This window comes from Schizophyllum commune, assembly GCF_000143185.2.
Source record: "Schizophyllum commune H4-8 unplaced genomic scaffold SCHCOscaffold_1, whole genome shotgun sequence".
NCBI lineage: Eukaryota > Fungi > Basidiomycota > Agaricomycetes > Agaricales > Schizophyllaceae > Schizophyllum > Schizophyllum commune.
The window spans coordinates 1522096-1548136 of NW_026089538.1; the positions used below are offsets into that span (position 1 = coordinate 1522096).

General features: G+C 56.1%; 16 protein-coding genes and 1 non-coding gene across 17 annotated transcripts; 8 read left to right on the forward strand and 9 right to left on the reverse strand.

Annotated features, from left to right (window-relative positions):
• Positions 1-121: 121 nt before the first annotated feature.
• SCHCODRAFT_t18 lies at positions 122-224 on the reverse strand. The gene has a single exon. It is a non-coding gene; the product is annotated as a tRNA-Gln (tRNA).
• A 269-nt stretch (positions 225-493) lies between these two features.
• Positions 494-2958, forward strand: SCHCODRAFT_02605693 (uncharacterized protein). Its single transcript, XM_050344178.1, has 8 exons — positions 494-722; positions 783-906; positions 958-1347; positions 1394-1707; positions 1754-2102; positions 2150-2396; positions 2448-2592; positions 2649-2958. The coding sequence occupies exons 1-8, from the start codon at positions 579-581 to the stop codon at positions 2838-2840; spliced, it is 1905 nt and encodes a 634-aa protein (XP_050202799.1). The 5' UTR covers positions 494-578; the 3' UTR covers positions 2841-2958.
• Positions 2959-3076: 118 nt separating this feature from the next.
• SCHCODRAFT_02524481 (glycoside hydrolase) lies at positions 3077-6115 on the forward strand. Its single transcript, XM_050343503.1, has 16 exons — positions 3077-3301; positions 3358-3483; positions 3534-3552; positions 3602-3807; positions 3861-4145; positions 4202-4260; positions 4307-4381; positions 4430-4448; positions 4500-4526; positions 4588-4700; positions 4761-4964; positions 5017-5109; positions 5165-5206; positions 5278-5467; positions 5541-5601; positions 5651-6115. The coding sequence occupies exons 1-16, from the start codon at positions 3113-3115 to the stop codon at positions 5719-5721; spliced, it is 1779 nt and encodes a 592-aa protein (XP_050202800.1). The 5' UTR covers positions 3077-3112; the 3' UTR covers positions 5722-6115.
• Positions 5845-6882, reverse strand: SCHCODRAFT_02661246 (RWD-domain-containing protein; the record flags this gene model as incomplete). Its single annotated transcript, XM_003035215.1, has 7 exons — positions 5845-5993; positions 6041-6215; positions 6269-6403; positions 6432-6583; positions 6647-6712; positions 6765-6798; positions 6850-6882. The coding sequence occupies 7 exons, from the start codon at positions 6880-6882 to the stop codon at positions 5845-5847; spliced, it is 744 nt and encodes a 247-aa protein (XP_003035261.1).
• Positions 6883-6932: 50 nt separating this feature from the next.
• Positions 6933-7748, forward strand: SCHCODRAFT_02605702 (uncharacterized protein). Its single transcript, XM_003036022.3, has 3 exons — positions 6933-7361; positions 7412-7587; positions 7636-7748. Exons 1-3 carry the CDS (start codon positions 7049-7051, stop codon positions 7684-7686), a joined length of 540 nt encoding a protein of 179 aa, XP_003036068.1. The 5' UTR covers positions 6933-7048; the 3' UTR covers positions 7687-7748.
• A 485-nt stretch (positions 7749-8233) lies between these two features.
• SCHCODRAFT_02605703 (uncharacterized protein) lies at positions 8234-9299 on the forward strand. Its single transcript, XM_003036021.2, has 5 exons — positions 8234-8383; positions 8447-8654; positions 8703-8748; positions 8794-8862; positions 8915-9299. The coding sequence occupies exons 2-5, from the start codon at positions 8643-8645 to the stop codon at positions 9037-9039; spliced, it is 252 nt and encodes an 83-aa protein (XP_003036067.2). The 5' UTR covers positions 8234-8383; positions 8447-8642; the 3' UTR covers positions 9040-9299.
• Positions 8261-8518, reverse strand: SCHCODRAFT_01084314 (uncharacterized protein; the record flags this gene model as incomplete). The annotated part of the gene is made up of 1 exon (XM_003035214.2): positions 8261-8518. One exon carries the CDS (start codon positions 8516-8518, stop codon positions 8261-8263), a length of 258 nt encoding a protein of 85 aa, XP_003035260.1.
• Positions 9300-10136: 837 nt separating the features above from the next.
• SCHCODRAFT_02605707 (uncharacterized protein) lies at positions 10137-12206 on the forward strand. The gene is made up of 8 exons (XM_003036020.2): positions 10137-10531; positions 10581-10719; positions 10771-11059; positions 11111-11197; positions 11253-11337; positions 11389-11513; positions 11655-11760; positions 11819-12206. Exons 1-8 carry the CDS (start codon positions 10285-10287, stop codon positions 12061-12063), a joined length of 1323 nt encoding a protein of 440 aa, XP_003036066.1. The 5' UTR covers positions 10137-10284; the 3' UTR covers positions 12064-12206.
• On the reverse strand, positions 11710-13495 carry SCHCODRAFT_02561107 (cyclin-like protein). The gene is made up of 7 exons (XM_003035213.2): positions 13328-13495; positions 13193-13274; positions 13003-13134; positions 12780-12949; positions 12494-12732; positions 12360-12436; positions 11710-12304 (listed from the first exon to the last, which is right to left on the reverse strand). The coding sequence occupies exons 1-7, from the start codon at positions 13462-13464 to the stop codon at positions 12119-12121; spliced, it is 1023 nt and encodes a 340-aa protein (XP_003035259.1). The 5' UTR covers positions 13465-13495; the 3' UTR covers positions 11710-12118.
• A 682-nt stretch (positions 13496-14177) lies between these two features.
• On the reverse strand, positions 14178-15158 carry SCHCODRAFT_02605718 (uncharacterized protein). The gene is made up of 6 exons (XM_050344179.1): positions 14878-15158; positions 14783-14825; positions 14718-14729; positions 14567-14655; positions 14488-14510; positions 14178-14435 (listed from the first exon to the last, which is right to left on the reverse strand). The coding sequence occupies exons 1-6, from the start codon at positions 14892-14894 to the stop codon at positions 14383-14385; spliced, it is 237 nt and encodes a 78-aa protein (XP_050202801.1). The 5' UTR covers positions 14895-15158; the 3' UTR covers positions 14178-14382.
• Positions 15159-15667: 509 nt separating this feature from the next.
• Positions 15668-17241, reverse strand: SCHCODRAFT_02605725 (nagb/rpia/CoA transferase-like protein). Its single transcript, XM_050344180.1, has 9 exons — positions 17107-17241; positions 16992-17049; positions 16798-16937; positions 16615-16734; positions 16488-16560; positions 16400-16433; positions 16126-16338; positions 15863-16075; positions 15668-15814 (listed from the first exon to the last, which is right to left on the reverse strand). The coding sequence occupies exons 1-9, from the start codon at positions 17185-17187 to the stop codon at positions 15724-15726; spliced, it is 1023 nt and encodes a 340-aa protein (XP_050202802.1). The 5' UTR covers positions 17188-17241; the 3' UTR covers positions 15668-15723.
• Positions 17242-18041: 800 nt separating this feature from the next.
• Positions 18042-18293, reverse strand: SCHCODRAFT_01168623 (uncharacterized protein; the record flags this gene model as incomplete). The annotated part of the gene is made up of 1 exon (XM_003035211.2): positions 18042-18293. One exon carries the CDS (start codon positions 18291-18293, stop codon positions 18042-18044), a length of 252 nt encoding a protein of 83 aa, XP_003035257.1.
• A 345-nt stretch (positions 18294-18638) lies between these two features.
• SCHCODRAFT_02016866 (uncharacterized protein) lies at positions 18639-19589 on the forward strand. Its single transcript, XM_003036019.2, has 2 exons — positions 18639-19367; positions 19419-19589. Exon 1 carries the CDS (start codon positions 18734-18736, stop codon positions 19358-19360), a length of 627 nt encoding a protein of 208 aa, XP_003036065.1. The 5' UTR covers positions 18639-18733; the 3' UTR covers positions 19361-19367; positions 19419-19589.
• A 474-nt stretch (positions 19590-20063) lies between these two features.
• On the forward strand, positions 20064-21912 carry SCHCODRAFT_02484406 (methionine aminopeptidase; the record flags this gene model as incomplete). Its single annotated transcript, XM_003036018.1, has 13 exons — positions 20064-20146; positions 20197-20272; positions 20344-20410; positions 20465-20584; positions 20648-20736; positions 20787-20938; positions 20998-21071; positions 21134-21154; positions 21205-21352; positions 21407-21545; positions 21594-21611; positions 21664-21767; positions 21828-21912. The coding sequence occupies 13 exons, from the start codon at positions 20064-20066 to the stop codon at positions 21910-21912; spliced, it is 1176 nt and encodes a 391-aa protein (XP_003036064.1).
• Positions 21913-22501: 589 nt separating this feature from the next.
• Positions 22502-23349, reverse strand: SCHCODRAFT_02561121 (uncharacterized protein). The gene is made up of 2 exons (XM_003035210.3): positions 22845-23349; positions 22502-22788 (listed from the first exon to the last, which is right to left on the reverse strand). The coding sequence occupies exon 1, from the start codon at positions 23257-23259 to the stop codon at positions 22855-22857; it is 405 nt and encodes a 134-aa protein (XP_003035256.1). The 5' UTR covers positions 23260-23349; the 3' UTR covers positions 22502-22788; positions 22845-22854.
• A 104-nt stretch (positions 23350-23453) lies between these two features.
• Positions 23454-24965, forward strand: SCHCODRAFT_02484913 (uncharacterized protein; the record flags this gene model as incomplete). The annotated part of the gene is made up of 6 exons (XM_003036017.1): positions 23454-23572; positions 23631-23653; positions 23719-23877; positions 23968-24330; positions 24400-24742; positions 24794-24965. The coding sequence occupies 6 exons, from the start codon at positions 23454-23456 to the stop codon at positions 24963-24965; spliced, it is 1179 nt and encodes a 392-aa protein (XP_003036063.1).
• A 37-nt stretch (positions 24966-25002) lies between these two features.
• On the reverse strand, positions 25003-25920 carry SCHCODRAFT_02605740 (PAP2-domain-containing protein). Its single transcript, XM_003035209.2, has 3 exons — positions 25804-25920; positions 25582-25754; positions 25003-25462 (listed from the first exon to the last, which is right to left on the reverse strand). Exons 1-3 carry the CDS (start codon positions 25882-25884, stop codon positions 25129-25131), a joined length of 588 nt encoding a protein of 195 aa, XP_003035255.2. The 5' UTR covers positions 25885-25920; the 3' UTR covers positions 25003-25128.
• Between the last annotated feature and the right edge of the window lie 121 nt (positions 25921-26041).

Here is a 26041-nt window from a genome sequence, read left to right on the forward strand (position 1 = left end):
AACAGTCACGCAGTAAACGACAGTAAATACTCCTCGTCCCCCCATCCCGCGCATCTTCCGTGCTCTCGTTCACCTCCCCTGCCTTCCTCGCCTTATTGTAAGAGTATCACGGAGTAGAAAAAGGTACTACCAGGGTTCGAACCTGGGTTTCAGGAAGGATGAAGACCGGGATTCGAACCCTGGTATGTCAAAATCCTGAGTGATAACCTCTACACTATAGTACCATGTTCTGCGAAGGCAGATTGCAGAACTTCAGTCGATAAAAAACACATTCAGGCTTGTTTCATTCTGACCAATCTGCACTGCCGTATATTATCATGCTTCTATCTGCTGCCGTTATGCTTTGAGGCTTTGCTAGAGGTACCGATAAGTGGTCTGTCAACATACAAAAGAGGGACTCAGTGCAATTCATCCCAATCGGGACATCGGAAATTCGGACCGCGTCCACCACAAGGCCGACCCCAACGTCATCCTTCGTCAATCTTCTCGTTGTCCTCAACTCTCATCTCTCCCGTTCCCAAATTTCGTTCTACCCACATCATCTGTGCCCTCCAACATTCCAGGTGCCCAGTACAACGATGTCGAACCTCAGCTATGACTTTGCAATGATGATGTTCGACTTGGTATCGCAGGTTTTCTTTCGTGAGGTCAGGACACGCGGCTCGCACCATATCCCCCGCCATGGACCAGTCATATTCGTTGCGGCACCTCATAGTAACCAGGTCAGTGAGAACGTCTAGCTTGCCCTAGCAGTGCACCATCCTAAGGTCGTTGCGTCTCAGTTTCTAGACCTCCTACTTGGTCTTGAGATATACAAGGAGACACGACGACGGGCACAATTCTTGATTGCAGCAGCCAGTATGAAGCGTAGATTCATCGGCTTCATGGCAAGGGCCTTGCACAACAGTGAGTTGAGTCTGTTAAGCGGACGCGGATTACTCATTGAATCCTGTGCAGTCCCCGTCGCTCGCGCTCAGGACGATGCCAAACCGGGAGCTGGTACCGTCTCGTTATCTGCCGACGACCCGTGTCGTATCATCGGCAAGGGCACACGATTCACCTCCGTATTCTCCCCTCGCATGACAATCACGCTTCCGAAAGACATCGGCTACGCATCGTCCGAGGTTGTCGAAGTCATCTCGGACACTGAGCTACTGATCAAGCGCGAGCTGAAAGGGGAAGATAACGTTGGGACTGCGCAAGTGCTGGAGGCGCTAGAACAGCTCCGCAAGGAGGGCGCGGACGGTTTTGCGTACAAATGCGTGCCATATGTGAGCCAGGAGGACATGTTCAGGCAGGTGTATCATCAGCTCGACGACGGAGGCGGGATCATCATATTCCCCGAAGGTAAGTCATTCTGTACGTTCTACGCGTTGAGACTCATCCAACGCAGGTGGTAGCCACGACCGAACCGACTTCCTGCCGTTCAAAGCGGGTTTCGCGCTGATGGCTCTCGGCGCCATGGCCAATAACCCGGGATTGCAGGTGAAAATCCAGCCAGCCGGAATGTATTACTTTCACGCGCATCGCTTCCGCTCGCGCGCTGTCATCGACTTCGGACACCCGTTGGATGTGCCACCGGAATACGTGGAGAAGTTCAAGCGGGGTGGTGCGGAGAAGCGGGAGGCGGTTGGGAAGCTGGTGGAGGATGTTGTCGACTCGCTGAAGGCGGTGACGATCCGGGCGCCGGACTATGAGACCCTTCAGGTAAACACCTTGCTGGCGAACTCACGGGGCGCTAACATCTCGATAGGTCATACAAGCGGCGCGTAGACTTTACCTGCAGCCAGGGCAGCACCTCTCCATTGACCAAGTCGTGAAGCTCAGTCGCAGGCTACTCGAAGCGTACTTCCACTTCGAGGACGAGCCGCGCATTCAGCAACTACGCAAAGATATATTGGACTACAACACGAAGCTCAGACGGTTCGGCCTGCGTGATCACCAGGTGCCGCGCGCGGAGAAGAACTCGTCGAAGGCGGCTGTTCTGCTGGTGTACCGAACCATCCTCCTTTCGGTCTGGGCTGTGTTGGCCCTTCCGGGGACAGCGTTGAATTCGCCTATATTCATCTTGGCCTCGGTCATCTCTGCGAAGAAGTCAAAGGGTTAGTCGCTCTGCACTCTCTTTCATCGCAATCCTGAACGCTCCCAGAGGCGCTGGCGGCTTCGCAAGTCAAGATCGAGGCTAAGGACGTACTAGCAACCTGGAAGGTGCTAGTCGCTGCCGCCGTTGTGCCCGTCTTGTACACCATATACGCCATTTTGGGAACGTGGCTCGCTGTACGAGCAGGTGCCACCCGACCATGGATTATTGCGACCCCCTTTATCACTTTTACTGTTTTACCACTCATGAACTTTGCCGCGTTGAGGTTTGGTGAAGCTGGAATGGACGTTTTGAAGTATGACGGGTCGTGTTTAATCCCGGAGCAATTCGCTGATTCTTGCTGTAGATCGCTTCCTCCCTTGATCGTTGCACTCGTGCCAGGACAGCAGAAGGCGCTCTTGAAATTGAAGCGGACGCGGGAAGAACTGTCGAAACGACTCACGGACGTGGTTGATGAACTTGGACCACAGATATATGACAACTTCAAGAAGGTGGGTGCCCTTCGCTCAGTTCATCACGACTTCATTTGCTTACCATGCTATCACAGACGAGGATCGTCGACCCCTCCGCGAAGGATGGGTCCCATGCATTGCGCCAGAGGAAAGGTGGTCTGGCGAAGAATGAAGAGGCAAGCATCTTGGATGACCCTATGTCGTGGTTAGATGATCGTCTTTTTGGTTGGACCATGCCAGAGCCGCCAGCAGAGGGAGACGAAGCATGGGGAGACACGGACTACTGATTTACTACTTCGCGAACGTGAGGGGCGTTGGTCACGGACATGAACAGGGCTGTGTATTCTATTGATGTACGTTGTGTATTTTGAGTATCTTACTAGCCACCCACACGACCACTTTCCGGCCTGAGTATCGACAATTGCGGCACTTATCCCCGCTCGGCTCGGAAGCACAAGCTTTGATTGCCGCCCACGCGACTCGCTATCAATTGACGCCATGACACGTCCCTCAGCTTCCTGATCACAACTAACACGTCCGGACTGCCATTGAAATCACCATGGCAGACGCTGGCGGCACGCGACTCCGCAAGAGGATGGAGAAGCTGGCCAAAAACGCAAAAACGGACGCAGCTCAAGCCAAGGAAGAAGCCCCGAAGAAGGAATCGAAGATCGGCATTGTCCGCTGGCTGGTTAATGTCGTGGGCACTGTAGCGATTGGCGCGCTGCTCTATAGGCCACTGGAGAAGGTGCGTGGGGAGTGACTGACTGCCTGCTATGCTGGCACTCACCCTAGTCCCTGTAGTTTTATGCTGACTGGAGCGGCCGCCTGGGAATTACTTCCCCCCAACGGTTCGATGGTTTGAACGGCGAGCCAGCTAATCTGGTCGCGGACGTCGAGAAGCGCGACGCTGTCGTGAAGGCCTTCCAGGTGCGCCTCTGTCGTCTGAACGGACTGCTATAGTCTTACAATGTTTCTAGTGGGCATGGCATGCTTATGGTGTGTAACGCGCACTACTCTCATAACCTCGTGCTTATACTTTGGGCAGAGAAGGACGCCATGGGGTACGATGAATATCACCCACTGAGCCACACTGGCTCGAACCTTGGGGGCGGGAATGGCATTGGCTACACGGTCGTCGACTCCATTGACACAATGCTTCTCATGCACCTGGACGATGAATACAAGCGCGCTCGGGAATGGGTTGCCAATAACCTTTCGTTCGACCAAGAGGGACAGTTTTCGACCTTCGAGGTGCGCCGTACATCATTGCGCTCTCGAGCCTCCTCTGACTGTCCTCATTCCAGACTACCATTCGTGTCCTTGGCGGCTTACTGTCGGCTTACCATCTATCTGACAAGGACCCATTGTACCTTGAGAAGGCTGTTGACCTCGCGGAACGTATGCTCCCGGCCTTCGATACTCCTACAGGCCTACCTCTTCCTCGGGTCAACCTCAAGCAGCGCAAGGGCGAGGAGGACCCAGACAACAAAGGCCTGATCAGTACCGCTGAGGCTGCGACGTTGCAACTCGAATTCAAGTATCTTGCCCACCTGACCGACAACGACGAGTATTGGCGGAAGGCTGAGCAAGTGAGTTCTCTCAATACTGCGACTGCTATACCGCAGTTCACTCACCAGGTCCCCAGGTTATGCGCGTCATCAAGGACAACATGATCCCTCAGGGTGTGCTGCCCATTTTCATGTCGTATGTTGTATTCCATGGTATACGACTGTGCTTCAATTCAGAGCAGGGCAGAGGGTGGTCAATTCCTCGCGACTCCCATCCGGTTGGGGTCCCGCGGTGATTCCTACTACGAGTATCTCATGTGCGTCCCCTCCGCCCATTCCCTCACCTCATGCTGAAAGGGCCTCAGCAAGCAGTATCTGCAGACGGTACGCCACACCCGGTAGCCACCAATGACGGAAGCGAGATGAACATTGCAGGACGGCATCGAAGATGTTTACCGCCAGGTAATTTTCCAGTCCTGCGCTCCACATCCTGCGAGCAGAGCCCTAATACCTCGCCGTCTAGATGTACGCAGATGCCATGACGGGCATTCACAAGACCCTGGTTTCGAGGAGCATGGGCAGCAACCTGCTCTACACCTCGGAGCTTGTGCCGGAGCGAAACGCGCAGGGCAATGTGTGCGTATTCTTGGGCCCTTCTCCCGCTCTCACAGTGGACTAAGCCCATTATTTCTATAGGCAATGGCGTCTGGTCCCTAAGCAAGACCATTTGGTGTGCTTCCTGGGCGGATCGCTCATGTTGGGTGCGGTCACCGCGGAAGCGCTCACAGACAACGTGTCCGTACCGCCTCGTCCAGACGAGCTCACGGAAGCCGGCCAACGCGACTGGCTGACGGGCGTGGAGCTGGTAAAGACCTGCATGGCCACGCATGACACGCAGACGTAAGTGACGAGTGAAAGCTATGGAACGGGGCTGTTTACGGAGGGACCGCAGAGGTCTCTCGCCGGAGATTGTGCATTTCCGCATTCCGAGCGACGGTATTCGCCAGCAGGGCGTGCCCGAGGACTGGTACATCAAGGGCGCGGCGTGAGTGCCTACTCGGCCTGAGCCTTGAACAGACTGAATGAACCCAACCGATCAGCGTTGGAAAACCCGCTGTATATGACGCTCGGTATATTCTTCGGTGCGTGCGCTAATGCGAGCCTGCGAACCCAGTGTGCCGTGGGGCTATGGCTGAGCTGACCCTTTTCCCAGCCCCGAGACCGTGGAGAGTCTATTCATCGCTTGGCGCCTGACCGGCGACCGCCGGTACCGCGACTGGGGCTGGGACATCTTCCAGGCGATCGAGACGCACTGCAAGCTGGATAGCGGCGGATATGCGGGCATCCTCAACGTGGACGACGTGCACTCGCCGAAGGACGATAAGATGGAGACGTTCTTGATGGTGCGTGTCGCTGCGCTGGCAGGTGCCGGCTGGCTTCGTCTTCTGGGTCTTTTGTGCTGATTATGTGGCGCAGAGCGAGACCCTGAAGTATTTGTATCTTCTGTTCGACGATGCGAGCACACTGCCGTTGGATGGTACGTTGTGTGCATTGCGTACGCGCTTCCCTCACTCATCGTCTCACAGAATATGTGTTCAACACGGAGGCGCATCCTTTGCCGATTTTCCATCCATCGCTACGTACAGGGTTCGCGTAGTGTGGGGTACTTGACTCCTGAAGGACAGAAAAGAAGAAAATATTTTCTTGTACCGAGTGATCCAACGAGCCATGCCATGAAAGACGGAAAGCGCAGTACGATACATATTGAGTGGACACTCGACTAGTCGCTGTCGCTGAATGTTACATGGTCCTCTTCCTCCTGCTCCTCTTCCCTTGTTCTCTCGTACTGACTGATATCGACGGATATACCACCTTCTTCCACCAGCGACTCGTCCTCCAGATTCTTGTTCTTCTCGAACAGTTGCCTGCCTGTTGAACAGTCAACGCGTAAAGCAGAAAGAAGTTGGGCTACTAACCGCTCAGTCGTCCCTGGATCCGTTTGTACTCTTCGCGCTCCTTCGGCGTCATGGCCTTTAGCTTTTCCTCCTCGGCTTTCGCCTTCTTGATGGCAAGCTCGGCGTCGAATTTTGCTTTCCATGCCTTGAAGCTCTCGGCGGTGACGGGTGTGCCGCGCGTCTTCGCTTCTTCGGCCTAGCGGTGGTGTAAGGATTTGGGTAAATGGTGTGTGGGTCGGAAGAGCGCACCTCGATTGCTAGCCGTTCCTTCTCGTGCTCCTCGGCCTTGTGCCTCTCAGCGCGCTCTCGCACGAGTTCGGACAATCGTTCTCGCAAGGTCGTGACAAGGGTGAAGACCATAGCAAGTCCTAGGTTCTCTTCGCCCTGAAGAGCGATCAGCATACAGACGTACGGTACTTCCAATGGAACTGACCACTGTTCTCAATCCGTCCAACAGACCATTTAGCTCATCATCGGTAAGCTCTCCCTCCAAGACGTCGAAAGAAAGGTCGGGCAGCTCGTCTGGGTAGCCATCGGTGTAATGCACCTTGAGCGCGAGCTTGACTGATCAAGAGTCTGCTATCAGTTGTGCTATACGGCCACGACGCGGGGTAGATAGGGGCGTACTTGTGTCCTCGCCCTCCTCAAGATCGTCGGGCTCTGCCTCTATTCGTATGTCCCTCTCGGACGTTTCTGCACATGGGCGCTTAGTTCGCTTGCGGGTACTGGGAGGGAGGGGACGAACTTGAGAGCTCTGTGGGGTAAATCGACTCGAGTACCTGGGGGATAGATTAGCAATACTTCCCCCACCGCGTTCGCTGCCCACAGACCTCGTACTCCTCCGCAAGAGTGTCCGCCGACATGGCTGATCCAGAGCTGATCACCTCGCCCGCCGGCGCGGATTTCCTTTTGCGGCGGGCGCCTGGCTGCTCCGGGCTCGCCATCAATTTTGCCGTTCCGCGTTTCCCACCGCCAACCGCGTCGCACAGTCCGCTGTCCGCTGTCGCAGCGGCCTCCTCTCCTCTCACCATGCTCGCTGCCCTCGCTCAACGCATAACACGGCCCGCGGTGGCCGCGGCCAGCCACGGCGCGGCTTCCTGCCTTCCGCCGCAGCCCGCGGCACGTCTGCTGCTCGCCCGGTGCGCGCGCGCATACTCTTCGCAGGCTTCCTCCGGCAACAAGGGCTGGGACGCGGTCAGCAACCTTGCAAACGAGGTGGGAAAGTCTATTCAAGGGTCTACGCCTTTGGGGTACCGCGTCTCGCCCGAAGACGCCTGGGCAGCCATGTCGCGTTCAATAGTCCCAGAACTCGAGAGACAGAAGCCCGCGGGCAAGTACAAGGGTGCGTGACTGGGAAGTAAATCACCCAGATTATTGTTGACCCGCTCTTAGGCCGTACTGTTCGAGTGCAGAATAGGGACCTGTCAGAAGCTTTCCGTCAGCTCCGAGTTATCCTCTCGCGGAATAGGGTTCCCCAGACTTTCCACTACCAGAAGCGGCACGAGCGGAAGGGTGACAGGCGTAGGAGATTGCGGAGCGAGAACTGGCGGAAGGCATTCAAGAACGAGGTGCGTACTAACCTCAATTCTTTTCGCAGCATACTAATCCCATTCTAGGTTCGCAAGCGCGTTCTTATCGTCAATACTATTCGCCGCAAGGGTGCTTGAATACAGCTTATACTTACCCCCGCTCTTTGCGACCCCTGCAACCCATTCCTCCGTGTCCCTCATCGTGGCCCCGCCAATGTCAAGGTGGCAGGCCGCACCTGCCCCGTCCGACTTCCCGTGTATGAGGCGTGCTGCTGCGACACCGCACGGATGTCGACCCGCTCTCCTGCATATCCGGCTGCACGCCACCAATTGCCCCTTCTGCCAGCTCCAAAGAGCGCGGTCTTGAATTTGTATTCCATTTCCTCTCGGGACGCTTGCCGGTCCCCCAGCACACGTTGCTGCCCGCACCATGCCCGCGCCTCCCCTCGTCAATCAAGGCGAATGTTTCATCGACCGTGGGGGATGTCTCGCTATGTCCCTCGTCGCTTGCAGTGCGCTGTTAATGAACTTTCTTCGCGTGCCGCATATGGGCACCATTGCGCCCTGTGGGGCACCCTGAGACCCTCGTACTGACGCCTTCCCCGCGTGCTCAATTGAGGAGCACCGTGCTCTGCACGAGCCTTCCCTTTTAACTGTAACAGGGAGGTGCACTAGGCGCCCATATTCTCCCGCCATCGGCCGGTCCTGAGGCTCAAAGGTGCGCAGCTAAGGTCTCCTTGTCGCTGCGGGACTTGTCGAATGACCGACCGGGCGCATCTGCCCTCCGCGGATCCGGTGCAAAGGGGCGCCTGCAGGCGGCTTTAGCCTCGATCGAGTAAGTGACGCGCTCCAGAACCCTCGCGGCTGTTGGAGAGAAGGGGTCGCTGACTGATGCGAGGGCCTCCAACCCGTGGCTTTGGCCTGCAATGCGTAGGGTGCTGCTCACAGCGTGGACCTGCGCAGCGGGCATAATAAGAAGGACGCGCCCGACGGTTAATGCTGGTTACCTCCGCTCTCTTCCTTCCTCTCTCACTTCGTTCTCTCTTCAAACACTTTTTCTTCACCACAAAACGCGACTGAGTTTATTTTGCACGATGTGCTACAACGTACGTTGGCCTCAAAGCTTGTCTAGTTTATTTTGACCACGTTCGCAGGTTATTGATGGACGCTACTATACTCAGTGTGGCCATTTCACTGCCAGTACGTCTTCGTCATCGAGTCTTCTTCATATACTCATGTCTACAGTGGCCTCCAATCTGAAGGACTGCCGGAGGCCGAATTGCCTGTTCAGCAGCCAACACATCCACCCTGTCGGTTAGTGATGCCTTCCCTGTCCGCGTATAGCATCCCTGATACACAGCGCCAGGCTGTCGGTCACCTGGCTGCATTAGGGTCATGTCTCCTCCCGCCAAAAACCCTATTCGCGAGAGCCCGACTCGCTGCCCGGACTGCATGCAGCGCGACAGGAATGGGATCTTGGGGTGCCACTGAGGTGTGCGCCATATATTCGGACTGCTCTCGCCTCGGACTTCGTTGAGCCTTGGTTGTCGGACGAGCCCTGGAAGGCCGCCCTTATGTATCCATAACATATATCTACTGGGACTTTTGGGAACTCTTTCTATCCTACCGATGTACTTACGGTTCCCACTGGCGGCTTGATATTATTCGCGGCTAATCCTATTCACCTGCGGCTGACCCGGGACGCGGAAGCGACGGTAGGCAATTGTGAACATGGCAGATCAACACCTGGACGGGCGCGAGGAAGGCCTCGCAGTCGGCAAGCGCGCGTGCTCGATCACAAGGCGCCACGGGGCCGTGAGAACATAACGGCAAGTTGCCTTTTGCGGACGAGAACAAGCCACCGATCGCCGGAGGCTAACCTTGTGACAAGCCGTTATTCCGCCCCAAACACGTGATTCCATGTGCGCCAAACAAACCCGTTGCCGAGAAGCCGAAAGACTTGTGGTGTCACGCAGCAAAGTCCTTCGCAAGTCGCCACCTTGCGAAGGGCAGGGGCTTTCGAGCCAGAGGTCAGCATCAGGTGCTCTCCTAATGATTTCGATTTGCTTATACATGTCTTACTGTGGAACTGCTCGCGGAGGGCCTGATATAATTGTCGGGGTCACGGTGTTCAAGTGGCCACCTTACCTCCAAGTTTGCCACCCAATAACTCATGTTTGTGGTGATCAGAGAGGTCCGCTACTTCAAATCGTTGTCACAGAGGGAGAAAAATCATATATTCAGCCTGATATGATAACTACTGAGCTGTGCACGCCTCAGGCAGACCGTGGGTGAGGAAAAGGGAAGTGGGCCACCCGAAGTCATTGGTGGCGGAGAGTCTTGACTGCGCGTATTACACACCTATATTCATCGTAGAGCAAGACCTGGCTTGCCTAGCGCGAGAGAGGAAGGCTTGATGGCGGGGAGAGGCGCGGCGTGGCGTGGCATGGTGAGAGTAGAACGAAAGGACGGCGTGAGCGCTATGCACTGTCACGCACCGGAAATTGGCCCGGAGATCTCCGAAACGTGGGATCACGTGTTTGGGGCGGAATAACAAGACCTAACCTTGTGTCCTTTTGTTCCATTCCGAGACCGAATTCCCATATTTGGCCTGAATGGCCCTTGTTCCGACACTTATAGTCCGGACCCGGTTGCCATAGGCCCCAGCAGCTTGTTTTCTCCCCTCATCGACTCATATCCCATACCCTACATCGCTACCTGGCTGTAACGATCGTCATGTTTTTCGGACTTTTCTCGAGTCAGCCTCGCGTGTACGCGCGCGTCATGGACAACCTGCGGCTTTACCTCCGCGACGCACAACTCCCCGATCTCGTCCTCGATGCCTCGGCACCGCCGACCGCGCTCCCGCCCAGCGGCCACAAGACGCACCGCAACGCCCTCTCCGTCCGCGGAGAGCGCTACCGGTTGCTAGAACATATCAACGGCATCGACATGGAGGAGTTCGTCGCTATGGTCTCTCAATGTGCGTTCCACGATTTTCTGGCAATGCGCGCCACTAATACTCAACCCAGGGAACGATGCATACATGCCCGCAGAGAGTACCGGCATGGAAGACCACGACTACATCAATGGTGAATCGCCCACCGTCCCTGCGCCGAGCTTCACCCACATCGGACACGCCCCTTTGCGGCGGCCCTCGGACCTGACGCGGTGCGTATCCAAATACTTCCTCTTCACCGCAAAACTTACATGGTCTCCTAGCCTACTACCTTGGATTGACTCCCTTCCGCTCCTTACCGTACAACGAATCATGCACGTTCTTTTCTACGACGAAACGAAGGGACATACTTTCCAACACGGGCCAACCGACATGGACAGCGCCATCTGGCGCTACCTCCTATGGGCGCCGGCGCTCGAGATCGAGGGTATCGACGGCATGGAGAACCCCAATATGATGATTGAGAGGTTCCGCCGGTCGGTCCTCGTGGCGGTCCAGCCGCCTTGGATACTGGGCGAACACGATATCAAGAACTTCGCCAATCTACGACATGTGCGTGCCACGTGTTGTTCTTCGTCCTTCCTAGCGCTGAACATCTTGTAGTTTCCACCTTTCCGGGGTGTAGAGCCGCAGGTCGGCGAGAAGGCAGAGCCGTCGGACCTAGAATCGAAGCAGAGGATATGGGCGAAGGTGCGTCACAAATGCTATCTCTGTCAACCTCGCTGACTAGTACGGTCCTTGTCAGTTATGGGACACCTGCGTGAGGAACAACACGCATTGGTTCGTGTTGACGAACTACAATCAATGGGTCTTTGGGCACTTCTCATCGGGTGCGTGTTGCTCCTTATTGTCCTCGATCCCATTTCTTATTGTCTTCTCAGGATGGACCACCGCATTTGTCAGCCCCGTATTCAACTACGACAGCGAGACGCCGACTGTCATGGAATGCCTCACCTTCTGGCTCGCCTCCGCTTCCCAAGCACCGGGTAGCAGGGCGATCCCCAAGGTATGTGGGGAGTCCGAGCAGGCCGGCCTCTTTTGGTCCCCGACCACAGTCTACGACGTGATGGACCAGGGCACGGAGGCGGCCATGTCGCTCTCCCTCTCTTAACCATGGCCGCCCCCGTCTGACCACCACCCAACGTAGGTGCCCGAGCCCGTACGGAATTGGCGCACCATTAATTTCACGGAATCAGACATACCCTTCGCGGACCCGAACGGCTCGGAATCCGAGTGGTCGGGGAAGGACGATGGTGCGTGCGCCTAGACTGCTGCTCGCCATTGCATCGCATCCTGACGACCTGCGAACAGACCTTGGCGATGCCATCGAATCAGCGTCCGGGATACTATCCACGGACTCGCATGAGCACGCCGGGCGCCGAGCGCCCATCTTCCGAATGGACGACCAGGTCGAAGACTCGGTCACGAAAGTCAACCAATGGGACTACGTCCGACTGCAGCTCACGCTGAAGCCACCACAGGTGGAGGAAGACATGATGTCGACCGGGTCCACAGAGACCCAGAAGGGCGACCCTCGCGGCCACTTCATGGCATAGTCTGCCTAGTCACGACGCTCATCTGTAGCATAGTGTTCTGTGTGTATAGCTAGAATCAACTTAGATCCATTCTCATCGAGTCCTGAGTCTTCTGTGGCGTGTGCCCGCCATGCGATGAGTTCGGTGTGATGGCCTTCGACGCGGCCGGTTCCGACGTCGTACGCGTGTTGTTGAAGTTGGCGACTTCCGGCCAAGGGCGAAAGATGGGCTCTCGTGAGGTAGCCATTTTCGGCGCAGGGATCTACATCGTGCGTCAGGGAAGAGCGAGACCGGAGTGAACCTTATACACCACGTACGGCGGCTACCAAGGCGAGGTGAGGCGCGTTCTGGAGATCCTGACACCGGTAAAACTCCAGAAGGATGTCTATGGCGTCTACAGAAGATGGTTAGGGGACGGTGTAGCGTCGTATAGTCGAGGATACGGGTCTACCTGTTACGTTCTGCACCTCTACCGTGCTGAATGCGTAGTGCTCAATTACATACCGAGACGCATCGGGTGACCGGGCCTTGTGCGTGGGCGGGGTGGGAAGTGTCGATGAGGGCGCGGTGATTGCCAGCCGGGAATCGAGCGAAGATGCGCTAGGATCGTCGGCAGCGGCCTGCGCCAGGATGTAGCAGGCGGCCGCGATGATACGGGGAGGATACAGGATGCACAAGGGCGTTCTATACCTTTTTGGACGTTAGCTCAGGATCAGGGCCAATCAAGACAGACCTACGAGTCATGGGCGATGCTCCAGGCGTAATCCTGCAGCTCGACATCGCTTTGTGAGGCCTCGAAGAGGTCTATGAGATCGTTGTGTGCGTTTTGAATGAGGAAGTCAAAGCACAAGGCTTCTAACAGGTACTCTTCCGTGTGAAGGATTTCCAGGCCTATCCTCTCAACGTCCTATGGCTCGTTGTAAGCTGCGTGTTGACGTCAATGCCCTGAAGGACAATGACCTTACTGTCCGAAGGTATGCTCTTGAGATCAATGCCGGCAGACTTTGAATGGTAGACCTTAGCGACGTCGCGCAGCTTCCTGCCGCACTCCTCGGTTTTCGTCGACAGGAACACGCATGCAGCAGCAACGTCCTGTCGAAGGCTTCGAATCAGCGTGATGGCCAGAAACGTGAGCAGCGATGCGCTATACCTGACGGTGGAAGTCGCCCATAGCGTGGCGCATGTAGAATCTGTGGAACCATGTTGCAGCCGTGAGCATTGCTGCTGTAGGCCTTGTGATCCATCAGGACGAGAAGCCAGCGTGGGGCGTGTGAAGGGCACTAACAACTGAAGTGTGGACCCTAAGCGGAAAATAAACTCCACTCCGCGCGCTCTGTCGTACATCTCTTTTTCGATAGGATACTCTGTCGGCGTGTTCCTCAGCGCGGCGAGCGGAAAGAGCCACTGCGGGGTCGCATCCATTGTTGCGCGCTTGTCGGTGTGGCGCGTGAGTTGAACCTGGTTAAGGAGCGATAAGCACATGATGCCCAAATCGGGTATAAGCTTTTTCTCACGGATTGCTCGTTTATTTTTATCTCACATTCTTGCTTCCGTACGGCAACAAACATGTCAGTAACGGAGCCTGATCCACGCGAACTCCTCACTCATCCTGCGCCTGAGCGTCCTCCCACCGTTGGATCGGGCTGCTTGTGCGTCGGAGGAGCGCATTCACCACGCTAGTTGATAGCCACCATGCTTGCACGCTGCACCAAATTTGTTTTGCCGAAGAAACCCACCGCAGACGCACCGGTCTGCCACGCCATAAATCCGCGTGCAGGCACCCGGTGAGCGACCTTCTAATCTTCCCTTTGCCTTGCTGCGTCGCGTTCATCCATCGATGGTCGATAGTCAGGCGCTACAGCGTCCGGAATGCTCGTCGGTGGCATTTCGCCGCGACGACCAACCCGGACGCGATGGGCGCCCAGCGCTAGACGCGCTTGATGTGCTCGACGAAAATTTCTCGTCCGCTTTCGCTGAGCCTTTGCACTCTCGGGGCGCTATAATACGCGTCTTTGGAGAGGAAGAGCACTGCAAACTGACGGGAACGACGCGTAGACCGTACCAGAGTCGGATAAGGTGCGCCTTGTCCGCCATGCTCGGCTGCATGTGGTATGAGTGCGCGAGTCGATATCCTCCCTAGCTCCCCTTCGATCTCCCATCCGACGACATGCACACTTCATTTGCGTCGTGAATATAAAGATATAGAGTGCTGAAAATTATACAGATGTGCGATGGTGAGGATTAGGTTCACTGTACAAAATTGGGATGACGACCGCCGCGCCAGGCGCCAGCCATCGCAAGGCTTCACAACTCTCGGACATGCAACGACCCCCTCCCCCCTCATCGACGACCCGCCGCCTGGCAGTCCGGGCAATAGCTCTGGATCGTCAGCTCTACGTCCGCCATCAGCCTCGCGCTCGATAACGGCGAATTCAATGCCCATACCGTACTGTTCAGGAAATGCGCGGCTATAGGGTTCCCATTCGTCAGAGAAACGTACTCGCTACTGCCGCGAGCGACTCACTAGGTCCAGCATGTAGATCTGCAGTTAGGACCACAGTCGCCAGGTCCATGCGTGGTGCTAAATCGGCAGTGGCGGTTGTCGCATTTGATCTACTCGCCAGTCAGACGCGCGCGTTCTAATGTCGAAGCACGTGCATCAGGCAGTCCCGCACCTCTTGGTCTGGCTGTAAACGCTTGTGAGCGCGTACGCACATAATAAGAATCAAGGCCGACGCACCAGGGCAGTTCTGTGGCCACAGAAGGCGTACTTGTGGGTGACCCTACTCGTCGTGTCAGAAGACAAGAATGGCGGGAAAGGGGGGAACGACGCACTGGCGCAATCTGCACATCGTGGAGCGTGCTAGCGTGTGGAAGATGGGAGGGGAGATGGCAGTAGGGGAAAAGAGGCGAATAACCGTCCTTGTTCGTCTCTGTCCTCAGCCTTAGGGCGCTTATAAGCCTCAGAGAGCATGTCTCGTAGAATTCCAACATTGACAAATCGATAGAGCCGGTTTGCAGACGAGTTCCATCCAGACAGCTGATCGCGATCGACGCATCGGTCGAATCCGTTTGCCAGGCGCGCTGCCCAGGCCACTCTACCGCGACAGTTCTCAGGCGTGTTGGAAGGAGAGGAAACTGCAAGAGAGTCCCGAGGCGGCGGTGTGACATCAGTGGTTTGCGCGTGCACCAACGTCTACACGCGTCCCAAGTAGGCAGCGTATCGGCCGTGCGGGCAAGGCTATGACGAAAACAAGCACAATGATCCTGCAAAGATCCGTTGCCTCCGCCCGAGGGAAAGATTATCGATGACCACGATACCGGAGGACCGACGGCGTGGCCGGAGTACGGGCCTGAGATTGGCTCTACCAGAAGGATCGAAAGCATATCTTGAGAATCGCTGACTTTGGAAATCGTTTTGTGGGCGCAATGCCGTGCATAAACACGTGAAGTGAGCATCACCAACCGATGCTTCGAAGAGCAGGGAAGAAACCTCGAACGTTGACAGGTCGGAATCTGCCGCAATACCCGACAATATCTGTGGGTGCCGACGAGCAGGAGCGGGGCAGTAGCGCAAGTTGCAGCGAAAAATCAAACAGCAGCGCGCGCTCTGCGCGCGGGAAGCGGAGTACGACCGTTGGTAGATCATTTCCCGCGCCGTATACGAGGTATACACGTGCATTATCCTGCAAACATGCCCACAAGGTACTGGCTGACGCCTTCAGGTGTTAAGCTTCCGACGTCCGAAAAGACGAGGGATATTAAGTCGGGCCTCAATGTCTGTTAATGATGGAGCCGGGATAAGGAGCAAATGTCATACCTCGTGTAGTCGACGTCGGGGTTGCTCTGTGAAATTTGCTCCTGTGTTATCCGCCCGCTCGTTGGTTCGCTAGCTCGAGACGCCTTCGATGCTTCCGCGCTTTCGGCATGCGCTGGCAGCGCGGATTGGAGAGCAGGAAGGAACGAGAGCACGTGCGGTTTGGAAGTAGGCAGGTCGTACTGCGACAGTGGAAACAGGCGGTGGAATTTGTAGCTGCGAATTTGTGAGCGGAAGAAGAAGGACGTAGAACGCGGAACCTATACCTCTCTGCAAGTGCGTAGAAGGGCTTGTTGGCTGCTTTTGCGATGATGGCAATCTGATTGCTGCCAACTGCGTTCACGAGCCCGCCGGACTCAACCACTGCCTCGGACCCCACCAACACAAAGTCGACCTTTTCCATCACGTAGCTGACAGCAGAATCGAGAACGACGGTTACTGGGATGCCATTGGCGCGAAGGACTTCGGCGGTTTTGATCCTGTCGATGCCTTGCGTCAGTCGGCTGCGAATTAGACGCTGGTCAACAAGCTGAAGCGTACCCCAGTCCACGCGGTCGGGCTTCGGTGACGAATACTGACGCGCGGTTATGAGCCTCCCGTGCAATTCCAAGGCCTTCGAGAGACTTACCCGATATCCGCTTCCGCTTGTGTGCCATAAGAAGCGTCTTCATAACCACTCGAGAGTACGAATGCGTGAGAATCTCGGGCCTGTCTCAGCAACCGACAGGCAGACACGAGCGTACGGGCGTGCTTACCACAGAGTCATCTTTGATGAACCCGAGGGCGAGATTTGCAATTTTGTCGCGATAGGTAAGTGCCTCCTCGGCGTACTGTCTGCTCTGACGTATAAGTTCACGTTTGAGCTCCGGTATACTCTGAACATTGGGCAACCGAGGGTTAGCACCCGCGTCGTTCATCCAACAAGAATCAGACCGTACAGAGTTATTGTGAGGGAACAAGGTCACGAATGCGATGAAGAGTTCGCATCCTGCGTTGAGGCCGATAGGATTGGCATTTTGTCGACGGAGCTCCGTCGCTCCGGTGTTCAGAGCATTGACGAGCTCGAACATGGTCTCCGCTGACGAAGCAGGTATCGGTTAAGCTATATACCTGTAAGGATAAGAGTACGTACCATCGGATTTCTCTATCAACTCGCTCAACGCGAGGACAGCGGCCAAGGGGGTCGATATCTCGGGGGACAGTCCGATTGAGGATCAGGTGGCTCAATCTGTAAGAAACGAACGTACTTGTTCGTCGCTGAGGATGCGTTGAAAGGCTTCATTGACATCGAAAGCCGCAGCGGTGGAAGAGCTAGCTTCAACGGTCATTGGGCTTGGCTGATCGCTAAAGCGTATGGTTATGTCGTCCGTACGGTGATCAGAGAACAATGGAAGTGCTAAATCAGCGTTACTCCGAGTCATTGTGACCGCCGGGTATGATTAGAACCACGTGGTCATCACTCTCTGTGACGATCGTGTGTGTCACAGTCGACCTGATCGACCGCGCACGTTCTCTGCGCTCTGGACTCCAACGCCAAGCAACGCGTCTCTCTGGAATATTCAACGTCGGCGACGCGCCATTTCCATGGAAAAGGAGGCTGTGGCGACGGGCATGTCAGGTCACTGCCTGGAGACACATGGAACCATCCTTGCCCGTTGCGGCCCTTCCTGAACCCCAGCCGGACGAGACCGAGCTCATAATCGCGATCCAAAATATTTCCATCCCTGGGGCGGGATCTGAGAAGCTTGGCGCGACGATCACGGTTCCATGCAGAAGCGGCGCGTCATTTGCGACAGCACGCGACGGGCGCTTATATGCTCAAGCAGTGCTCAGGGTGCTCGGTTGCGCTGTATTCAGGTGTGGAGAGCGTCTCTCAGCGACGCAACTGCTTGCCACGGCCTTGCCGCGCGCTCTGAGGCTGAATTGTCGCTGGGAGGACACATGCAAGAAACCGCAGTGGTCGTCGCGAGTCGCGTCCGGCGGTCGCGTCCTGTCGCGTCGCGCTACGTCACCGACGGCGCGATCTGGAATTTCCTCATGTTTCAGCCAAAAATGCCATGTTGCCATTGATACCGGTCCCGGCCTTCCGCTCCCGCCGACTCCGGTGCCAGCCCAAGGGCGCGAAGCTCCTGAGAAATATATTGCGATCGTGAACCCAAAGTCTCGCACATCAGATCGTAAATTATATTGCATCCGCCGCAAGCTCAGAATGTTTCCGCGGGAAGAAGTATCGGGACGGAGGCTGAAGCTCGTTCTGCGCGTCCTGCTCGCCTGCTCGCTGTCTCGCATCCGCTCGGTCGCGGAGCGTGAAACGTTTCGCATCATACAACCGGAGTCTGGACGGACGGGACAATGCAGCGGAAAGGTCGGCATCTCCTTCCCATTGGGTATAACCGGCCGCATATAGAAGGTGGAGATCACGAGATGTGCGCATTCGGAAGTCGGGGCCTTGTGAAATTCGGAAAATTTCGTGTTGCTAAGTACACGTTTAACGGCGAACAGAAATGGTCGGATATATTCAATTCAGACCCTTTTTGACCAGGGTCCGAGTCCCGTCGCCTTCAAAAGCGCGCCATACCGACTGGCACGGTTCTTGCCTCCATCCCCTCCGTCCGCCAGTGACCCGTCGCCTCAGTCGTCGTCGTCGCCGCCGTCGCCTGTATCCGCTGGCCGTTGTCGGATAATTATTCTATTCTCGTGTCGGTTCCTTATCTCTGCCCCCGCCGCTGCTAGTTCTGCGCGTCGTACACTACGGGGTGAGTCGCCAATCGCGCTGTGCGGCGCGTCGCGTGCATCTTGACTTACTATCCTGTAGTCGTCGGCCGGTCGTCACCTAATACCTCTTCCCTAATCCTAATCAACTCATAACGCGCTATGGCCAAGCCGCGCACTGAAGTCGTCTTCTCGAGCGATGTCCGCAATATGGACGAGTGGGCGCACCGGACCCGCATCCCCCTCACTACGGCCGACGCGCTAGGCGCTACCTACGCGCGCGCCCACCGCTGGCTCAACACGCTCAAGTCCCAGCTCGTCCACAAGCACAACTGGACCGATGTTTCCAACCAAGACCCACGCATGCTCTTCGTGCTAGAGGCCACCTCCATTTGGCGTTCGTCGGCCGGTCTGCCCGCGGGCCCGAAGCTGCGCCTACAACTCCCCATTCAGGCGTCGTCGTTCTTCTCTCCCGAACGTCGCGTGCAGTGGCAGATGGTATTCCACTCGGACACCTTCGAGTCCGTTCGCAAGATATGCCCACCCATCAACGACATCCTCAACCTCATCCAGTGCCTGCTACCTGGCGTAGTCACGCTGGTATTCGAGGAGCACCTACCAAATGGTGTCCATCGTACTATTCGCGGACTACCGCCGGCGCAGTGGGTCGCCGAGCATGAAGCCGCGCTGGCGGACGTACTCGGCACCCAGCGGTATAAGGCTTTGCGTAAAGCATGCAGCGACACGACGGTCGCGTACAAGCTGGAGGTCTTGCCCTATAGGCGTTGAACCCAAGGTGTGTAGTGAACTCTTGTGTCCTCCTCATTCACTGACCCGCCACCTATAGTTGCGGCCGGCCGACCGTTGTCTCCTTCTCGTTGCCCCTACCTTAGGATTACCATTTATTCGCTCGTCCATTTGTATCGCTGTCCATATCGCTTTCGTTCACCCTGCACCCTTACCCTTACATCCATCATAGTTCCTCCCCCCGCCCCCATCGTCCCTCGCATCGCAACACGCCACATAACTTAAACTTCATATTCTTCACTTATCTTGCTTGCATCCGGCGCTTGCTGCGCCGTTCTCCGCCTACGTTCTGTACGACTTGCACCCCATCGCTTCTTGCCCACCCATGGATATGATAGTATTGCACCGACCGTTTAATACTTAATGCTACGACACTGCGCGTACGTACTTAGTGGTACTCCCTACGTTGATCCCGAGTTATGACGGTAGTTTTACCGAATGCCATTGGCTGGTTCCGCCCAGAGAGACGCGAGAGGGAGCTGGAAGGGGTCGCGAGCGGACATCTTCACATGCTGATAGAGTGACGGAAGGAGCAAGGGACGCAAGATGGAAGTGGCACCAGGAACTGCGCGAAGCCTGAACTTGCGAACTCGTGTATACGAACCACATGGCGCGCGGACCGGTGCGCCGAACTGGATGCCAAGTTTTCGACTCGGAGGCGCTTTGACCAAAACATCTGAACAAGATGAGTGGAATCGTGAAGTGCCAGAGCTCGTCCTGCCCGAATGGCAACCCGCCCTCGCGGCTTGAATGTCCCACTTGCCACAAGTACATACTCCCTACCCCGTTCCTTGTTCCTGCGTTCATTGCCTCCCCAGACTCGGGATCACCGGCTCATTCTTCTGCGGCCAGGAATGCTTCAAGGCTGGATGTGAGTCCCCCCTCCGCCGATGGGTGCGATGCTGATAGGTCAAAGGGGTGCGTTCATCAGCAGGGTTGCGTACACTCGTCTCACCCCAATCAAGAAAAACCATAAAATCGTCCACGACATCGCTAAGCTCAAGCTACCGACGACTAATGAGGCCTCGGACGGTACTACTCACTCCCGCGCATTGATCAACGTTCCTCGCTGATCATTCCCCGCAGCCAACGCGTACAACCCGTTTCCGAACTACAACTTTACGGGCACCCTGCGCCCCATGTACCCGCTATCCCCGCGGCGCTCCGTCCCCGACCACATACCTCGCCCCGATTACGCCAAAGATGGTGCGAAGCCCTTCCTCTACACAACGCGAGCGATCTTGTGAGTTGATGAAAGTGCCCTCCCAGGTGTACCCACGTCCGAGATCAGGCGCTCAGGCAGTGCTCCGCGCATTCTCAACGCCGAGGAGATTGAGAAAATGCGCACGGTCAGCAGGGTGCGTGGCGTTTACCTTCCATCAGTCCTCCCCTGCTCAACCTTGCCTAGCTCGGGCGCGAAATCCTCGAGATTGGCGCTGCTGCTGTTAGGCCCGGGATTACCACCGACGAAATTGACGAAATCGTGCATAACGCGACGATCGAGCGCAACGCGTACCCCTCTCCCCTGAACTACCGCAACTTCCCCAAATCAGTTTGCACGTGCGCGTCATTCATCCCACTCCGTCCTCGGCTGCCTCTGAGCGACCATCTGCTTCTAGTTCGGTGAATGAAATAATCTGTCATGGAATTCCCGACAAGCGCAAGCTTCGGGAGGGTGACATTATCAATATTGGTGAAACGTCCCTCGTATGTCGCGGCCTGACAGCATTGCTCATTGACCCGCCCTCCCTATAGATGTGTCTCTATACTACGACGGTACGTCGCTCGCGAGGGTTAAATACATGACCCTCATATGTGACAAACAGGAATGCACGGTGACCTGAACGCGACGTACCCCGTTGGGAAGATCGACGAAGAGTCCGAGAAGCTCATCCGTACGACACGACAGGCCCTCGATGAAGCGATCAAGCTCTGCAAGCCTGGCGTCCTCTTCCGCGATGTTGGGAAGGTGATGTGCGTATTCTGTTTGCTAAAACTTGCCAAACCACGCTAACATCCTCGCTACAGTGAACCGATTGCCCGACAGAATGGATGCTCCGTCGTAAGGACTTACACTGGGCACGGCATCAACGACCTCTTCCATACCGCGCCGAATATTCCGCATTACGCGAAGAACAAGGCCGTCGGGACGATGAAGCCAGGCATGGTAAGCATGTTACCTTTTCGTCAAGTGCTATCCGCTAATCGTTCGCAGGTCTTCACCATAGAACCCGTACGTTACTGATTTTTTTACACTGTCTCAACTACGACTTACATCACCCCAGATGATTAACCTCGGTGGCAACTGGTCAGAAGTGCACTGGCCAGACAACTGGACGGCGGCGACTGTCGACGGAAAGCGGAGTGCGCAGTTCGAAGAGACCTTGCTGTGAGTTTCGAATTTAGAGATCCTCCGCGTAGGTTTCCTTACCTATCCCCTCCCTTTCAGCATCACGGACAGTGGCGTCGAGGTCCTGACCGCGCCTATCCCGAAACCAGCTCAGGCCGAGCCCCAAAAGCCCGCAGAACCCTAGAAGGGAGAGAACGCCGCGCACGCCGTTGGCAGGATTTGTGGCACTGCTTCTCCATCCCATAAACTCTTCCCCGCCGAAGGTGCCGCTTGTACATACATCACACTGTACAACAAACAACTTCTGTCGATCCTGTACACTAGCGAGTGCCGATCCTGTACAATAGTGTATGTGATCTGCGGAAATATATGGGCTGTCGACGGCGGGGTCGGCAGCTACCATTCACCACTTGTTCGGGGATGTCGTTGCGGTGGAGGCAAAGCCGTTCTGACAGGTTCTGCTCTCCGTGCTGGACGGCGCTTACATAGTGATTCTCTGAGAGGGTAAGTGCTGTTTGAGATTCTCCAGCCTTGTGGCGCGGGTGTTGTGCATACCCTTGACGGTTACAGGGTTCTGTCACCATCGCAGTATATCGATTCTTTTGATACGCAGGATATCCCATGAATGTTGTGAATCTCGTGATGACAGGTATATATTGCCATGTACACACCTTGTCAGGATAATCACGGCCGAGAGAGCAGAGCTCGCCATGGCTTGCGCCAGCGCCGATGTTGTCGTACCGCAACGCACTTATTATGCAACAGCGCTCTGCCTCGAAGTTATGGATGGTGCATCGTCATATTTGCCTCTCAATGTTCAAAGTAAGAACCTCATGGTAGGAACTGGGTATTGATTCGGACATTACTGATCGTACAAGGTGTGGTAGGATACTGATAATGGTGGGAGACGTAAGTAGTCGACAGGACCAGCAAGGGGCGATCTTAGGTATCATACGAATAGATCATCATCGCACAGCGTGTATGCAGACACAATTCCTCGTCTATCGAGACTGAGCATGGGGTTCGTAAGGTGTGTGCGGTTGCAAGCAAGCAGGCACGGCTAAGCGAGGAAGTATGTCAGCAGACTGCACCAACCGAGGACATAAAGACGCGCACCTTGGCAGGTTTACCACCTCCTTCGTAGCTCATGCACTCCGTGGAACATGCCAAATAAGAACCCTATGAAGAGGTATACCGCCAGTCCATACAGGACAGCCCCGATGAAGCGCCATCGTGCGCGCTCGTCTGCAGCCATAAGCAACTCCTGCTCGTGAAACGCAGCATACTGCGAGACCGCAGTCGGCAGCAGCGGCGTCGGCCCAGAGTACACTGCATGCTGACTCCTCGGCGATGCGGGGATGTAGAACGTGCTCCCAGGCAGGGCGGCTGTCCGCGAGGAGGGAGACACCGAGCCGTGCGGGCTGAGATGATTTGGTGACGGCACTAGATAGGACGACGTGGCCTCCGTGTACGATGGCGGAGGCGGGGGTGAAGACGGTTTCCCAAGTCCTAGTCCCTGAAAGTGCGACATGACGGCGGGCGGAGAGCAGCAGGCCGAGGCGGGCAGTGGCGCGCAGCTCGGCGCGGATGATGGAACACGTGGATAAAGGCACCGCCAGCGGAGACGGAGATCGGGCCGAGGCGCCAAGCGCCCTGCTGACGAGGTGCGTTGGATTGTGGCTATATACACCGCCCGAATCTGAACGCCCTCTGCAAGGTACACTCATGTCGCAAAGTCCCCCCGAGCGAGCGTTGCGTGCGGATGTGTGGTATCTGAAGGAGATTGCCTTTGGAGAGGGGGACGCGAGGAAGAACTACAAGATCATCACGCAGAACTACAATGGGTGCGTCGGAGTGCTTGTTTAGCGCCGGTAATCTTTGAGCTGATGAACGGTCCCGCAGGCCTTGCTCGCTCATCGCAATATGTACGTGCGAAGTGCCCATTTCTGTTCAACGCATCTGATCAGGCCTTGACAACCATGCTCTGCAGGCAACATCCTTATCCTCCGCGACAAGATCGAGGTTCTCCCTGCGTCTCGCAAGACTGTCTCGTACGACTACCTTGCTCAGCTGGTCGCGGACTACCTCATTAATAACTGTCCCGACCTCGACATCTCTGCCGCACTGTCTATTCTTCCGCACACCCAAGGTTCGTCGCCGTTCCTTCCACACTCTCCCTTCACTCTTGTCCATCCCATCTATTCTATCATTATCTGATAACGCCTCCTCTATCTTGTAGAGGGCATGCACCTCAATCCAGTCTTTACGGACGCAGCCAGCTTCCGCGCAGGCTCTGGTGGCGAACTTAACCTCTTCGAACAGGCAGGCATCCGCCTCGTCCATGGGTGGCTTGTCGACCCGTCAGGGCCAGATGCACAGATTGTGGCAAGATACCCCGACTACGATGCCGCTGTCTCCCTCATTGCTGAGGCAGACCACCTGACGAAGGGTCAACTTGTAGTGGAGGATATAGACCCTAATGCTGCAGGACCAAGCCCAAGTGCCGCCGAGCCATCGACCTCGGGTGCAGGCCCAAGTAATGGTCGTCCGTCTACGTCTTCCTTGCGATACAGTCCCGAGGACCAGAACAAGATACGGGATGGTACGTCGTGCTCTGATCTGCTTTTCAATGACTTTGCCGCAAAGATAAACACTGACCATCGTTAACTAGCCATCGCCCTCCGCGCCTGGCTGGACGCGAACCAGTCGCAGCTCACCTACCACGGACTTTTCCACCTCGCCTCCTCCCTCCCACCAGGCGAACTCGTCGCCCTCTTCCGCTCCTCGCACCTCGCCGTCCTCTACAAGGCCCCACAAGACGGCGGCCTTTACTCCCTATCGACCGACGCGGTGTTTCTGCACGAACCCAGCATCGTGTGGGAACGACTCGAGGACGTCGATGGCGGATGGTCGACCTTCGTGGATAGCGATTTCAGGAAGTCGAGTCCGGCGGGAGGCGACTTTGCGGCGTTGGCGCCGGAGCAAATAGCGATGGATAGTGGTGATATGGCGGAGTGAGTGATTTGGCCTCTCGCGCGTATCGATTACTGACAGCGCATCTTCAGCCACCAACTCGCGCAACAACTGCAAGCAGAAGAGGAGCGCAGAGCACGCGCCGCACAGGAGCGTTACGAGCGCGAAAAGGAGGCCAAGAGGCAACAGATGGCAGCGGATATGGAGGAGCAGCGCCAGAAGCAGTTGGCGAAGAAGAAGAGCAAGGACTGCGTTATAATGTGAGGAACCAGTACGCCTGCAAGATTATGCAACTTGATACCCGCTTGACAATCTCATCTAATGATAATAACAAACACATAAAGAGGAACCCATGTATATTATCTGCTATATACCTAATACTGTGGAAGGGAGTAGAGTGCGCGTGAAGTTGGTAGTCCGTCATTATTTAGATCCTCAGAAAGGTAGCAAGCAGTTTATTCATCAACCCCTCTATCCAGTCATTATACTGTGATAATTCGCCTCGAGTCCATACCGAGAACGCTATGCTGGCAAACAATGTGCCGTATGCGCAACCAGCAACGACTTGGATCCACGAGTGCTTCCTAAGCCAAACACGGGAGCAGGCGACAAGTGTGGCCCAAGGCACGATTATTAGTGCAGGTATAGTCCGAGTGATGAGAGGGTTCAAGGGAAGGGAAGGATGTATCGGTAGCCGAGCGCTGGCGAGCAGGACGTAGGTGGAGAAATAAGCGACGACAGCGGAGTGGGTACTGGGCATGCTGTGGAGAGGGTCAGGGTCAGACAATTTGAGGCTCCCCAGGCGGGTGTGGGGGAGGAGGGACTGTGGGGGCTCAAGGAAGCGGGAAGGGTAGGTGTATGCAGGTGATTGATAACGCACCCGTACGTTCTCTTACGCTGCTTAGGATGAGCAGGACGCGGCTGCCGGATGATCTTCTTGAGAAATTTGACTGAGATCGAACACGCGAGGCCACAGACGGGAACGTATGTGACGCCAGCGGAGCGCGTATACAGTATAGCGGCGCAGGAGCCGAGGAAGGAAACCGCGTCCGCCTGGGGGAAGGTCGTAAGCGGGCGGCCTGATGGGATGTGAATGGCGCACTCTGTCCAGAAAGCGTAGGCCGATGCGCTTCCACGCTGGGTCAGCTTGTGCTGTCGACTTTCCATGCGGTTCGTCTGCCATGCAGTCAGGCAAGGAGGGGGAGGGGGCAGGCGACAGTGGATGGCGGCGAGACGCAAGCGCGCGGAGGAGGCGCGCCGCCGCCGATCACGACGCCGCGATTGATGGCGGATGTTCGGCCCGAGCCACTTGCTAAGTTGCTCGGATGCTCGCGTTACTC